Source organism: Trachinotus anak, unplaced genomic scaffold, assembly GCF_046630095.1.
Source record: "Trachinotus anak isolate AG129_WGS33_773 ecotype Australia unplaced genomic scaffold, CSIRO_AGI_Tana_v1 ptg000019l, whole genome shotgun sequence".
NCBI classification, from domain to species: domain Eukaryota; kingdom Metazoa; phylum Chordata; class Actinopteri; order Carangiformes; family Carangidae; genus Trachinotus; species Trachinotus anak.
In genome coordinates, this window is record NW_027273870.1 from 20,973,659 (window position 1) to 20,986,630 (window position 12,972).

Below are 12,972 nucleotides of genomic sequence, written 5' to 3' on the forward strand. Positions count from 1 at the left end.
TAATTTGTACCGTCAAACTCTATTCCAAAATTTTTATGCAAGTAAGAATGACTTATTTGCTGCTTGCAGTGTTTTAGGTAATGAGTCACTTTTTTCCTTTTAAAGCTGCTTCACACAAAGCATGACACTTTGAAAAGAACAACTCATGTCCAATAAGGTTGCACACGCCTCCTCTTATCTCTAAGTGCAAATTTTAGGTGAAACTCTCTATTGAGTGAATAAGAAAAGCTACATGATAATTTGACTGACAATAAAAGCTACAATGGCTAACTGTGAATCATCATAATAAAAAATACAGTGTGGTCCAAAACTGATAGCAATGTCATTTCAAAATGTAGAAAGGTCAAATGTACTACGTGGTTCCCTTGCAAGGTAAGTCTCAACCACTTACTGGACATCATTTACTGGTTTGTTGGAAAGTGCGATATTAGTATAATTTCCCGAATAAGAAATGCTGTTGTTTTCATAAAATGTTTCGGGGGAATATGTTTTCATAAAAGGAGTGTGAGGAAATAACCCCAAAAACAGCAAGGTGTCAGTAAGAGGTTATTACTCCTGCAGCATAAATCTAATTCCGGCATTTAAAACTGCTGACCAGCCAAAAGATTTGGTTACATGGGTATGGAAGGAGCCAAACTTATTTAAATATGTTCATGTTTCATTAGGCATTATCTTAATTGTTTGCTAACTTTAAGTTTTCCTTAGGTGTTTTTAGGTTTTTATGCTCTTTAATTGTTTTATTGCACCGTTGCTTGTGAGTTTAAGGTGCAATATAATATTGCTTTAATTTCAATACAAACATTGTCTATCCAGAATTTGAAATCATGAGTCATATTATAACTCTCCAATAATTGTGGAAAGATAAAAGCCAGATGCCAAGTCTGTCTGTAACCAGCCAAAAGAAAAACACTCCTTTCATTTTTGAAAAAGCAGTTCAGCAATTCAGAGGGATGTTGTTGAGATGTTCCCTTATACAGATTAAGACTGACTGACCTAAAGTAATAACTGAAAAGTAATATGAAGTGTTTGCATTGATTTTCACTTATAGATTCAAACCACCTTAGGAACCCATGTATAATGGCAGCTAATGCACATGATGCACATCATCTATCAGTACATATGGGCACAGAAAACACTTTGATGAGTAAATGTCAGAAAGTTTGCCTTAAATTAATACCTGTGCGGTTTAAAAACATAATTGCGCTTTGTAAATTTCCATTAAATGCCTTAAAGTTAGAGGAAAAATTCATTCATAGGCTTATTGACAAAAGCTGCTGATTGCCAGTTTTGTGTCTGAACACTTTACATCACAGAGCAATCTCTTGATTCTGTGAGAAAGAGCTGTTCATATTCAGAAAGACTTGACCCGTTCTGTCTCAAAGGGACAGGCATATGTGGGTGGCATCCTTCTTTGTGAAACTGAATAAAGGCAAACACATGCAGCACCCTTAAAAAGACCACATGTGGTAGGAAAAAAAACAACTTTAGCTGTTGCATGCACATGTATGAAAACTGTGCTTCTGACATATTTGTGCACTCAACAGCACTAATGTTTTTACGTTTGTTATTTAAACATGTTATTCCTATAAACTCTTGTGCTAGTTTGCTTGCTTAACATGTACTTGGTAGCATTACATTTGATGACACTAACCAGATCAATTTGCTGTGCTGCAGTAGTTGATTTACAGGGAATCACGTACACTGTGTTTCCTACACACTGGCATAGTAAGACCCAAAAAATGGCACAATATTCAGCAGTTCATTACAGCTACTATGGAAACATAACTAATATTTTTCTGTGCTCATTTACATTTCACATTTGTATCATTTCAAAGACTGAGTAATTAGCATGTCCCCTCTTCAGCTAACATAAATCCCTTGTGTATTTGCTTTATATCAGAAAAATTGTCATGAATACAGCTCAGATTTCCATTTAATGTGGTTCTGAAAACTACTAATTATAAGCCACTTGACATAGTAGTGAGATCAATTTTTCTTCCAGTTGACAAAGTAACCTCATTCAACCGAGGCGTAGACGTCGCGCTAGCATTCTCAAGAAGACAGGGTACATTCTTTGAAACAAGTGCGAAAAGAACAGGCCATCACCCTGCTGCGTAGTTTTCTGGCATACTGAAGCTCCTCACAAAGGTGATTGTGTGGCTGTGGAAGAGAAGTGAGAGAGAGTAGGAGGGTGGAAGGTGGGAGTGTGTACAGCGTCCATGTATTGTTTGTAAATCACCCTACTGGCAAAAGGGACACTCGGTTCTATAGCAGCCAGTCCACCCAGGGATACAAAGCAAGGTCCGGTGGGAGGTGTGGGGAGAGTGAGAGGTAATTCTATATGTGCATGTATGTATGTAAGAGGACAGTGTGTTAGAGCGATGGAGGCAGTGTCTATTAGAGACATTCAGAAAGGACGGCAGGGGAGAATGAGCAGAGGAGCGAGGCAGGCGAATGAGGGGAGGAATCTTGAGAATTGAGGAGGAGGGGGTGGGGGGGCTTTCTTATAGTGGTATTGGTTTGACGGCTGTTTGGCAGAGGCGCCCAAGGCAGTGCCTGCTTGGATTTTAGCCTGTCACTTAGGACAGGGACACTAATCAGGATTGGTCCCGGTCCCTAGCCCAGGAAAGGGGGAGCACTTTCAGGCCATTATTAAAAAAAGGAAAAAGAGGGAGCAAGAGAGGGAGAAGAATTGCTATGGCACAGCAGGAAATGCTAACCGCTAACCTCATTTACATGCAGGTCCAGGGAGAATGGGGGGGGCTTATTCCATTTCCAATCTCCATGTTAAATGCTGGCCAGGGCAGCTGATGGGAATGAGAGGCATTGTTCGCCCCATGCTGCTCTTTCCCTCTCTGTTATACCAATACCTGCCTCGCTTTCTTCAAGGTTTAAAGAGAGACATCGCCTCATTAATTTCAATCTCAACCTCAAATCTATATGAACCTGACATGCGATGTATGCGGCTGTTTACTTTGAGCAGACGGTGTACTGCAACCAACCCTCATAGGTCTATTTGTTCTGTCATAACCAGGTTGTGACCTGAGGCTGCTGCATTCAAAGCCATCCTTCACCCACTGAGTCTGTTCTGTGGCATAATGATTGCTATGACAACCATCACTTAAAGCCACGGGTAGGTGGAGGAGAGATGTCAGCTTCTCGTCTACTCTTCTGATGATCTCATTTCTGGCTGGCAGGTACAACAAGGTCAAACCACTGAAACTGGAAAAGTGGCTGCTTGCTACATGCAAATGACAGAACCCAGTTTCCAAACAATTACACTCCCCTGTTCAAATCGACATGGGGCTCTCTCTGAGAACCACAAGGTGGGAGAGAAAAAAAAAAAAAAAAAAAAAAAAAATCAGGGAAGTCAGAGAGAATGAGATGTAGAGGGAGGGATGGCTGTCTTTGGCCAGCCATGAGCACAAAGTCTGGCTGTGCGTGCCAAATGAGGTTTTTAAACGGTTTTTCTGGGAGGATTTGTGCTAATCTAGAAAACCTTCTGGAGGAAGTGCAAATACATCTGCCGCTGACCACTCCCCTGTAGAGTACGAGGGATTAATGACATGGCAATCTGAACCAACATGGCCCCCATTCAAAACACTCGTGGGGAGTGGGAACATACGGGCAATTATGAGGTGAAGCATCTGATTCAGTTCTTTTTCAGAGCAGCTCACTACCTGCGTCCATTCATTCACTCTGCTGCTCCGCTAATTTGTCCAGCTTCATTTGTTTCTACTTATGGTTATGGCTCTTACAGGTAACATAAGCTACAAGGCTGCTCACACAGAATGAAATATCCAGTGATTAGCTAATCTCATTAGCATCACAAGGGCAAAATCAAGTGACAAAATTACCAATTACCCTTGGTAAACAATGAAAGGATGAAACTTGAGTCATATTCTTTTAATGTTATGACTACATTGTGCTAATGGGGAAGCCTCCTCTACAACACTGAATTAGTCAAGATGCGCACCTGCATTTTCAGCATCGTAAATAACCTCATACTGTACTGACAATGGCTTTCTCAGAGATGACATCACATCAATGATTTTAACTTCTCAGGATTTTTGTCCCGCAGCCAAACACTTCCACTCTCCTTTTAGAGGTGATATATTGTTTCCCTAGAGAGCTGTCACTGCCTTATGGTCCTACTATCCTGTGTCCGTAACAGCCCCCCTCCTTCTCTTTACTTTTAATCTCCCTATAAAACTGATCCTACGTCCCAGAAAGCTGCAGACACACAGCTGTTAGCCTGGCTAGTTAAAGACATTAGCCTGTCCCTTGCTCCTGACTGCCTAAACGTGCAATGTGGAAATGCATCCACACCAGGAGGAGAGAGGGGTTATCCTGGCTTGAGCACTAAAGGCACACTAGAGCCAGGCTGTGCTTGAGAAAGACTGTCCATGTGCATGTGTGAGAGGCCTCCTGCCCTCCTCTACCCACACAGGAAGTGAGGTCATCTCATAGCACTGTGCTGTGCAGACTGCATTCAGCTAGGGCGACAAAGATCAACGTGTTGGCCAGAAGCCATTTTAAGCCCCCTAGCAAAATATACATATGCTGATGACCTACTCTGAATTACTCTGTTTCAAAGAGCAGCTTTATGGAAAATCAATGGATAATATTCTAAGTTGATAGGGAAAGTCAAAAAGCAATAAGAAAAGCAGAATCCACAGCCAAAAAATCTGATGCCACCTTATGCCAAAGAAACTTCTCAATTTCATGAACTAGTTAAACATGTACCACATGCTGCAAAATTTCTTCACAGCCCACAGGCGATCATCTTTCTTCTAAGACAATTGAGGAAGTTCTTTATCTCTCTACAATGTAATTTTAGTGTCTTTCTAGGAGTGAAACGTGAGATTGAGTCCAGCAATAAATCACATCCCTGTTTAGAGCGGGCGTCTGGCACGACTGGCCGGCTTCAGCTCCCTAGACCACCACCTCCTCCACTGCCGCCGCCTCCTCCTCCTCCTCCTCCTCTCCTCTCATGCTCTCCATCCCTCATGCCTGTTAAAGGCTTGTCCTGCAGGGCCTGGATGCACTTGTGTGGTACAACAACAGAGAAACCGCCCAAAGCTCTTAACAGCTCTTCCTCTCTACTTCCTCCCTCCCTCCATCTCCACTGCTACCACCACCAGCTCCTCTCTCCCTCTCCACACTGCTCTGTCTTTCCCAGCTGCACCGGCGAGCTGTTCCGTATGAACTGCTGCCAGCTGAAAGCCTGCTACTCCTGTGAGATTGCTATTACTCAGTGCAAGCAGGGCTCTGCGTAGCCAAAGGGCTGCTCTCCGAGCTGTAGATCTCCATGTTGTGACTTGTCAACACGGGAAAAATCGTTACCAAGGCTGAGGCACTTCCATTCCACACAGAGGGGGGTTCTGATTGAGACCAGGCAGACAGGCAGGTACTGTACTGGAGGTACTAGGACGACGACTGTTATCTGACTTTGTGCTGCAGAGGACTTGCTCGTTGAAGAAGGCACTGTTAAATTATTAGATAACACACATCTGAAAAAAAAAATAAAAATTGTTGAACAGTAAATTTTAATTTATTGATACTGAATCAAGCAATTTGTAGTCAGATGCTGAACATGATTAATTCGATGTTTTCATCTGTCATTCCACATTTTAAAGAGACCACTTCAGTTTTTAAGGTTTTTCTATGTTGCAATACAACGATACTATTGCTAAAGCGAGGTGTTGAGTATCAGACTTTATTTTTAAATAACCCAGCAGACAAGTAATAACTCAAAACCTGGACTGTTCCCCGTCACTAGTAAATGCAGGACTGTGTGAAAGTTTTTGCTGCTGGCACAAACACAATACTAATAGTAGAATATACATACATATTGGCTTCCTTATTATTCATTAAATAACCTACACTTAGTATTAGTTCATTAGTATCACTATTTACAGCTGTAAATCTACATGGAAACAATCAGGTTAAAGTGAAAGTAAACTACACCTAGAATCGGACCGAGCATTCAGTCGCAGCTTTTGTTTGATCGTCTTTGATAACTGATGCCACAGTCACATTCTGGCTGGTTTTCGGGAAGAATTCAAGTTCAACACCCGGCCCAGATAAATGACACCCTGTGAATGTCAAACTCCCACTAACAACCAAATATCTACATTTAAACTGGTCAAAGCTTAAAGAACGTTATTTCGATTTTATTAAAGATGCTTTATCACTACTGTGTTGTTATGCTGCTGAATAAGTAATCAGCTTAAAAACTTTGGACTTCTGAGACACAACTTGTTTCTTGCATGCTCATAAACATGTCGCCATGCTGAAAACGTATTTGTGCTAGTAAATTATTAAATTATCTCTGAAATTATCTCCTTCCAGTGACCTCGAACATTTTCAAATTAAGAAAATTTCTTGTTTATTGGACAAGAGCAACAGGTTGAGGTACAATGGTATGCAGAATTCCAAGCTTAATATGTACCACAGTTTTCAGGTCAAGGATAAGCATGTTTTCAGTACAGAGGGAAAATAAACACATGGGCTTTGTTCATACTTAGATGGCATCACGTTTTGTTTTTTTTTTAAATCCAGAAATGTATTTGTGTGTATTTTGAATAAATAAAAAGAGATGGAATATGGGTGAAATTGTGGACATACTGCTCTATAACACATACGACAATAATGAGCCTTACTCTTCTTGTTACATTAAGTTAGTTATTTACATATGGTGAATAGGAAGGATATATGTCAGTATTGTTCCAACTTAATAACAAACCCATGCACATGTGAAGAGACATTATAGCGGGATCTCTGATTATGTTTGAATCCCATGCTCGTTATGACTGATAACGCTCCCATATTCACACTTATTGTAATTGGCATTTGTTATCATTATGGCCATGCCTGATTGCGCAGCAGTACGTGGCTTAAGCTTATGTTCGATATTACACTAGCTGGGGTAGGGCTAAACCGACAAGCATTCTTTAGTAACAGTCAACAATCAAAACGTTAACAATGTTTTCCTCATGGAGTTTGCACTTTTGAAGTGATGTTCTGCATGTGCCAAGATGAAGAGCGCACTTATTCACTTCTTAGAGCGTACTGAACCTGAAGTCCTGTACAAAACAATATTGTAAAAATACAAGAACCGTTGCTAACCCTGCCTACCAATTGAATCCAGCACAGCTGTGCATCCTCGCTGTCACTGTCCTGGCATTTGCAAGCATCTCATTTTGTTAATCAGTCATCATTTTTGAGCTGAGAGTTAGTAAAAGTTAGGCATTTGTAAGGGGCAATGACATCTCCAGAGGGGGCCTTCAGGTAAAATCTGGATATGAAAAATTATCAAAGTTTTCAGAGAGGGGAATTTCCTAAGTCAATGCTATATTCCCTGTGCTAGTTTAAGGACTAGTGAGGAGTTTTGTAATCAGAGGGTCTCTGGATCAATAAAAAATCTGAGTAGATTCTTCTCTATCAACAAATACTGTTAATGCAATATTGAACAAGGCACTTCACCCAGTTTTATAATATAGTTTTCTGTTGATATGGCTGTACTGAGCAGTTCCCGAATGAAAAGTTCAACCAAAACTTAACAAAATTAGATGTGAGAGCCAGGGAAAGTTGCCCGCGTACAAGGATCTGCACTGAAATTCAGTCAGTTAATAACTTCAGGTACTAGCCTTGTTACACAGACACCATAATGTGTAATGTAAAACAAATGGGCACACAAGTTGAAGTGAATTATTCGATGGCAAGTTTTTTTGGAGAACATTCTAATTTTACGTGTTATTCTTAGTTAACATACAGCCCCACGAATAACATGTATTTGCAAGTGGTATAAAGCCTGAAACTTATGGCTGACGTACTAATAAACCATCCTACTGCCCATTTGCCTTGCCAATCGTCTAAAGCAGCAAATAAGGTTAACATTTGTGTGTAAGTATTGATCCACACCCTGAGGCTTCGCTGCTTCTTTGAAACCAGGCCCATTAAACCTTGCCCAACTAACTGTTTACTCACATCAGTCTCAGTGTTTTCTGTTGCTATCGAGTAAAACACAAAATGCAGAGTCTAGTTTGTCCACTGAATATGAATATTCACTGAAAGCAGCTTTCCATGCTCTCTATGACAGTGTACAGTGAGTCAGGTATCCACCACCTTTCCCCTGCCCTTTAATTCATTTCTAAGTTAAAGCCTGTGTATCATTATTCGCTTGAGCTCCGCTCGCCCGACACTGCCAGAGCACCCAAGCCCCATCAACTTGAGGGGGGGACGTGGCAGTGGTGGTGAGGTGGGGGATTCTTGGCAGAAATTCCCCACAAATTTTATGCCAAGAGCGAAATGGAAACCTCCTCTCATTTTCCTTTCCCCTTAATCCAATGTTTTCAAGCCCCAGCCCCACCAAGGTCATTATAATCATAGCAAGTGGAAGGGAGCCAGTGACCCGCCATTACAGTAAGGTAGAGAGCCACCCAGTCAGTCGGCCATTGGCTGACGGAGAGGAGCTGTCTAGAAATGTTTAAAATCTCTCCATTTCAAATGTAGATAGCCAGGAAAGGGGGGAGCAGGATACAAGTGCTCCTCCCAATACACTTTAGTTTGAGCTCTTTATGATGTGGACTCTCACTCAGTCTTTATTTTTAACATACTCACTCACTTACATTAGAAGGATCTGAGACATGGATGAAGCCTGGTTGAGAAACGTTAAGGGGACTTGTTTGATCTGATGCCATAACAGGCTGTAATGTGTACATTTTGGTGGAGAACGTTCCAAACAACACTGTATATTTAGGCCTTTTCTGACTAACTCGCTGTCATTTCTGAAATCACAAAGTCACATGCACAAAATATTTTTACTTATAAGTAACTAACCCTAACTTTTAAGAGTGAGTAATAAGGCAGCAAAATTACACAAACAATAACTCACTACAAGGTCATAAAGAATGGCAGTTTTCATTGTGGCACCAAAGGTCATGTTTACTTGTCAGAGTGAAGGCGCCATACTGTACTGTGACCTCCATAGCCGGCTTATGTACCCACAGACACACACACAAACACACACACACAAACACAGAGGGGTTGTGTGTTCACTTTCACATGTGCGTGCCGTGCACACACACTTAAAGAATAGTCCCCTCTCACAAGCTGTGCCACAGACAATAGGACAGTACACACTGGGCTACACAACCCATATATCTGGGTCTGTGCTAAGATAAAGCACCTCCAGCATTAAAGCCAGTGTATTAGCTTGCCCTTTTTCACCACAGATGAAGAGATTTGAAGCTCGATATTGTGCTTGTTGGCTGGCACACCACCAGGGTGTTGTTGGCTGAATAATGAAAACACACAGACTGACAGCGAATGGCATGAGGTGACACTTCCATTCTTGAGTGGGAAGATCCAAAACAAAGCACAAAAAGCTTCTGACAAATTCATACTTTTCTTTGACAGTTTGTTGACTGAGGAGGGAAACAACTCCTAAATCAGAAAAGGCTTTCATTTAAACCCAGGAACACAGGCACAGCAGTGCTCCAGTACAGTGCCTACACAGGAGTACATGATTTCAGATACGTGGGTGAAGAGTATTTTTGTTGCAGACCCATTACGAAGCGGCTTAATTGAAAGGTTGACATGGGCTTACTTTGATTTCATATCCAAAAGACGGAAAATATTGGACTTCATGTTTGACTGATCCAGACTGCACAATTATGACACTGTGCCGTACACAGCTTTCACCCTTCAACTGTGTATCTTTTGAAACACAAGTTGTCCAAAATCAGGAAGCTTTAGCAAACACAAACTTATGCATTTTCATCGTCAGATTTTGCATTTATTCAGTCCGCCACTTTTCTAGTAATTAAAAAAAAAAAAGACTTCAAAGTATACTCTTAAATATTTTAGCCATTATGATGCTTGTTTTTCAAAAGAAAATCCTTGTTGTGAAAATTCATCTCCTGGGTATATTTGGATGCTGTAATGGACAAACAATTTTTGTTATTGTTGGTGGGCAACTAGGTGCTAAAACATTTTTTTTAATGTCTGCTACATAAAAAAAAAAACATACAATCAGTTTGAAATTTAGTGACTCATATCAAAAAAATATTAAAAACTTATTAATATACATGTGTCACCGTTAACAGGGTGACATGTCATAAAATCCTACACAATGAGTCACTCCAATTGACTAAAACCAGACAGTTTATTTTGAGGATAAAGGACAACTTATCAAATATCAATTGGAATATCATACTTTATACTGTATTCATAAACTAATTCTATGCAAGTGTAAAAACATGCTGGGGACAGTTTTTAAAGAGTACTTCTCAAGTCGAGTAGATGAATGTCATGAATGAAGAAAGGAAATTCAGGAGAACACACCTTGTTTCTGGTACTAACATAAAATGCTTCTGCTTACATTTCATAATTTCACTGTACACTATACACACGTCTTAACACACAGATTTTGGTAAACCATGAGAAAAACGCATTCAGTGGACAAGCACCCAAACAGAAGCCTCAATGTGCAGAGTGTTAGTAAAAGGGCTGCAATGAGTTCTATTCAGATATACATCTTGACCCTGGTCTGTGCAATACCAACCATGTGGCTTACATATTCCTTATGCAGCATATCAGTGAGGTCCAAATATCTTCCTGTCACACACACACACACACACACACACACACACACACACACACACACACACACACACACACACACACACACACAGATACACTCGCAGTCACTCACTGCACCCACACTGTCACCCAGTCTCCACCTCTATGCCTCCCATCCAACTGCTGCAATTTCCCAAGTTCAACCCTAGGTCAAACACCTGAGCAGTAAGTAAACAAACATTAGAACTGGAAAATTTAACAATTTAAAAAAATAAATAAAATCTGTATATTGTGGGAAGCTGCAGGAATTGCTCAGTGTTGTTCATTTTAATGTGTCAGAAATGTTAGACCGGTGACAGGTGTAAAGGCTCATTCATTCCTCAGAGCACTGGACATTAAAGGAAAACTACATGTCAGTAAACTGAGTAAAAGAAACCACTTTAAGTGTCTTTTGATCATGGCTGGTAATTCTGAACAGGTGGCATGGTCTGACATTTAAGAAATGAAGATAGTGTCATAAGACAAATGTATCAAGCCATCATTGGTTTAAGGATGAATCACTCTATTATTCATTACATTTGCATACCAATGTGACTAACTGAGCTGTTTGCTTACGCATGTATGGAGCAGAAGTGATGAAGAGCAAAAAAAAAAAAAAAAAAATGTCACCCTCGGACAATTCCTTTATTAATCGTTGTCATTGCCCACTACCATCTAAGCAATCCTCTGGTGGCCAGAGTGCGCTACTGCAGCTTTTCATTATCTGGACTGATAAAGGCACAATACGAACATCCAAGATACGGTGGGTCAAATATACGAAAGTAAACCGACCTCCTACCAAAATCAACAACATGGGGATTTTAGTCGGTTTCTGCTGCGGCACAACGTTATTCTAAGCAGCGTAGTAGAGAACTGTCGTTTCCCTTTTCTAACCGCGTTATTGATCGTAGTCTGTCTGCAATGAATGGCTGCAAAAGGACGGGGGGGAAAAACCCTGAACTTCAGGTGACCGACCATGGCTCTGACACAGCCTGCATGCAGACTGGGAGGGGTAGAAAAAATACATCGGCTTGAGAGTGTGGGGGGGGGGGGGGGGGGGGGAGAGAAAGAAAGGAAAGAAAAAAAGAAAAAAAAAAAAAAACTCTCTACACTTTTTAAAGTCGACGACAAACAAGCGCGAACGAATTCGGTTCCGTGATTTGGAGCAGCGAAACTATGAGGTGAAAGTTGGACGTTTATTGCCGAGGAAATGAAGTTTACCGAGCGTTGCTAGATAGCGCTATTGCTAACTAGGAACACTAGGGTATGGGTAGCCAGACTCTGGCTTGTCTGATCCGACTGACCCTTCATTTTATTGCGGCCAGACTCCCAGATCCTCCCCTTTCTACCCGAAAAGCGACCTAGCAGAGGCGAACCCCTAACCGAAAACGCTCGGCCGTTATTCCTCACACACAACCGACACATATGTCAACTGACCGCAACCTCTAGCGGAACCGGACCTTTATCGATTTATACTCTTAATAAAGCCACGTATCATTTATCCACTCACTGCCTTGCTAACGTTACCCATCGCCAACAACATGGCTGCCTCGCTCGGACCTAAAAAGGGAGAAATAACCTACGCCGAGTCTTTTGTCTGTTTCACCTCTTTAACCCTAAACTACTGCGCAAAACACACGGAGAGCCGTTAAAATTGCACAAATCGAGCGAAGGACTTACGTGAAGGCAGGCGCTTGGGTTGCTCCTGCTTCCTCCTTGGCATTTTCCCCCGTTTTTAATCACATTCTCGTCCTTGTTTAGGGATAAGAAGAAAAAAGGTTTTTCCCATTGAGACTGGAGGCGCCAGTGATGGCAGGGACTTGGTCGTGCACCTGGCTTTGCTCGGTTTAAAGTGTATTGTTGGGGAATGGGAACACAGGCGGAGGAGGTGCCGCTGTTGTTGTTGCCGTGTCTTGACTATGGCTGCTCTCGGTGCAAGTGTGTCTCCGAGCCCCTAACTAACACTAATGCAGGGATCAAAGGGCAGCAACAGCAGAGCAGACACACGCACACACACACACACACACACACATTCACACGCTCTCACACACGCACGCACGCACACGCACACACTCAAACACACTATTTGCGTGCACGCACACATTCGAGGAGCTCGCCCCCGAGAGCAGCGTACGGACAAGGTGCCCCCAAGCTTTCAGGGTGTATTGCTGAAAAGAAAATGTATTTGTGAAGAGCCAAGCGGGCATAATTCAGCGGAGGGACCGTATTGATGGAGTCGAATTACATTAACGGAATCCATTTAACTCCCTTGGAAAACGATAATAAAATAGCGTGTGACGATAATAATTTATGCGAGTGATGCACACATTAATGTACATCTCATCT

At 41.6% G+C, this 12,972-nt stretch overlaps 1 protein-coding gene across 1 annotated transcript in view; it reads right to left on the reverse strand.

Moving 5' to 3' along the window:
* znf827 (zinc finger protein 827) overlaps window positions 1–12,904 on the reverse strand; it is a 65,811-nt gene extending 52,907 nt beyond the window's left edge. The window contains exon 1 of the mRNA XM_071503098.1: window positions 12,307–12,904. Coding sequence (XP_071359199.1) covers window positions 12,307–12,349 — 43 coding nt within the window. The 5' untranslated portion in view covers window positions 12,350–12,904. The remainder of the gene's footprint in view (window positions 1–12,306) is intronic.
* Between the last annotated feature and the right edge of the window lie 68 nt (window positions 12,905–12,972).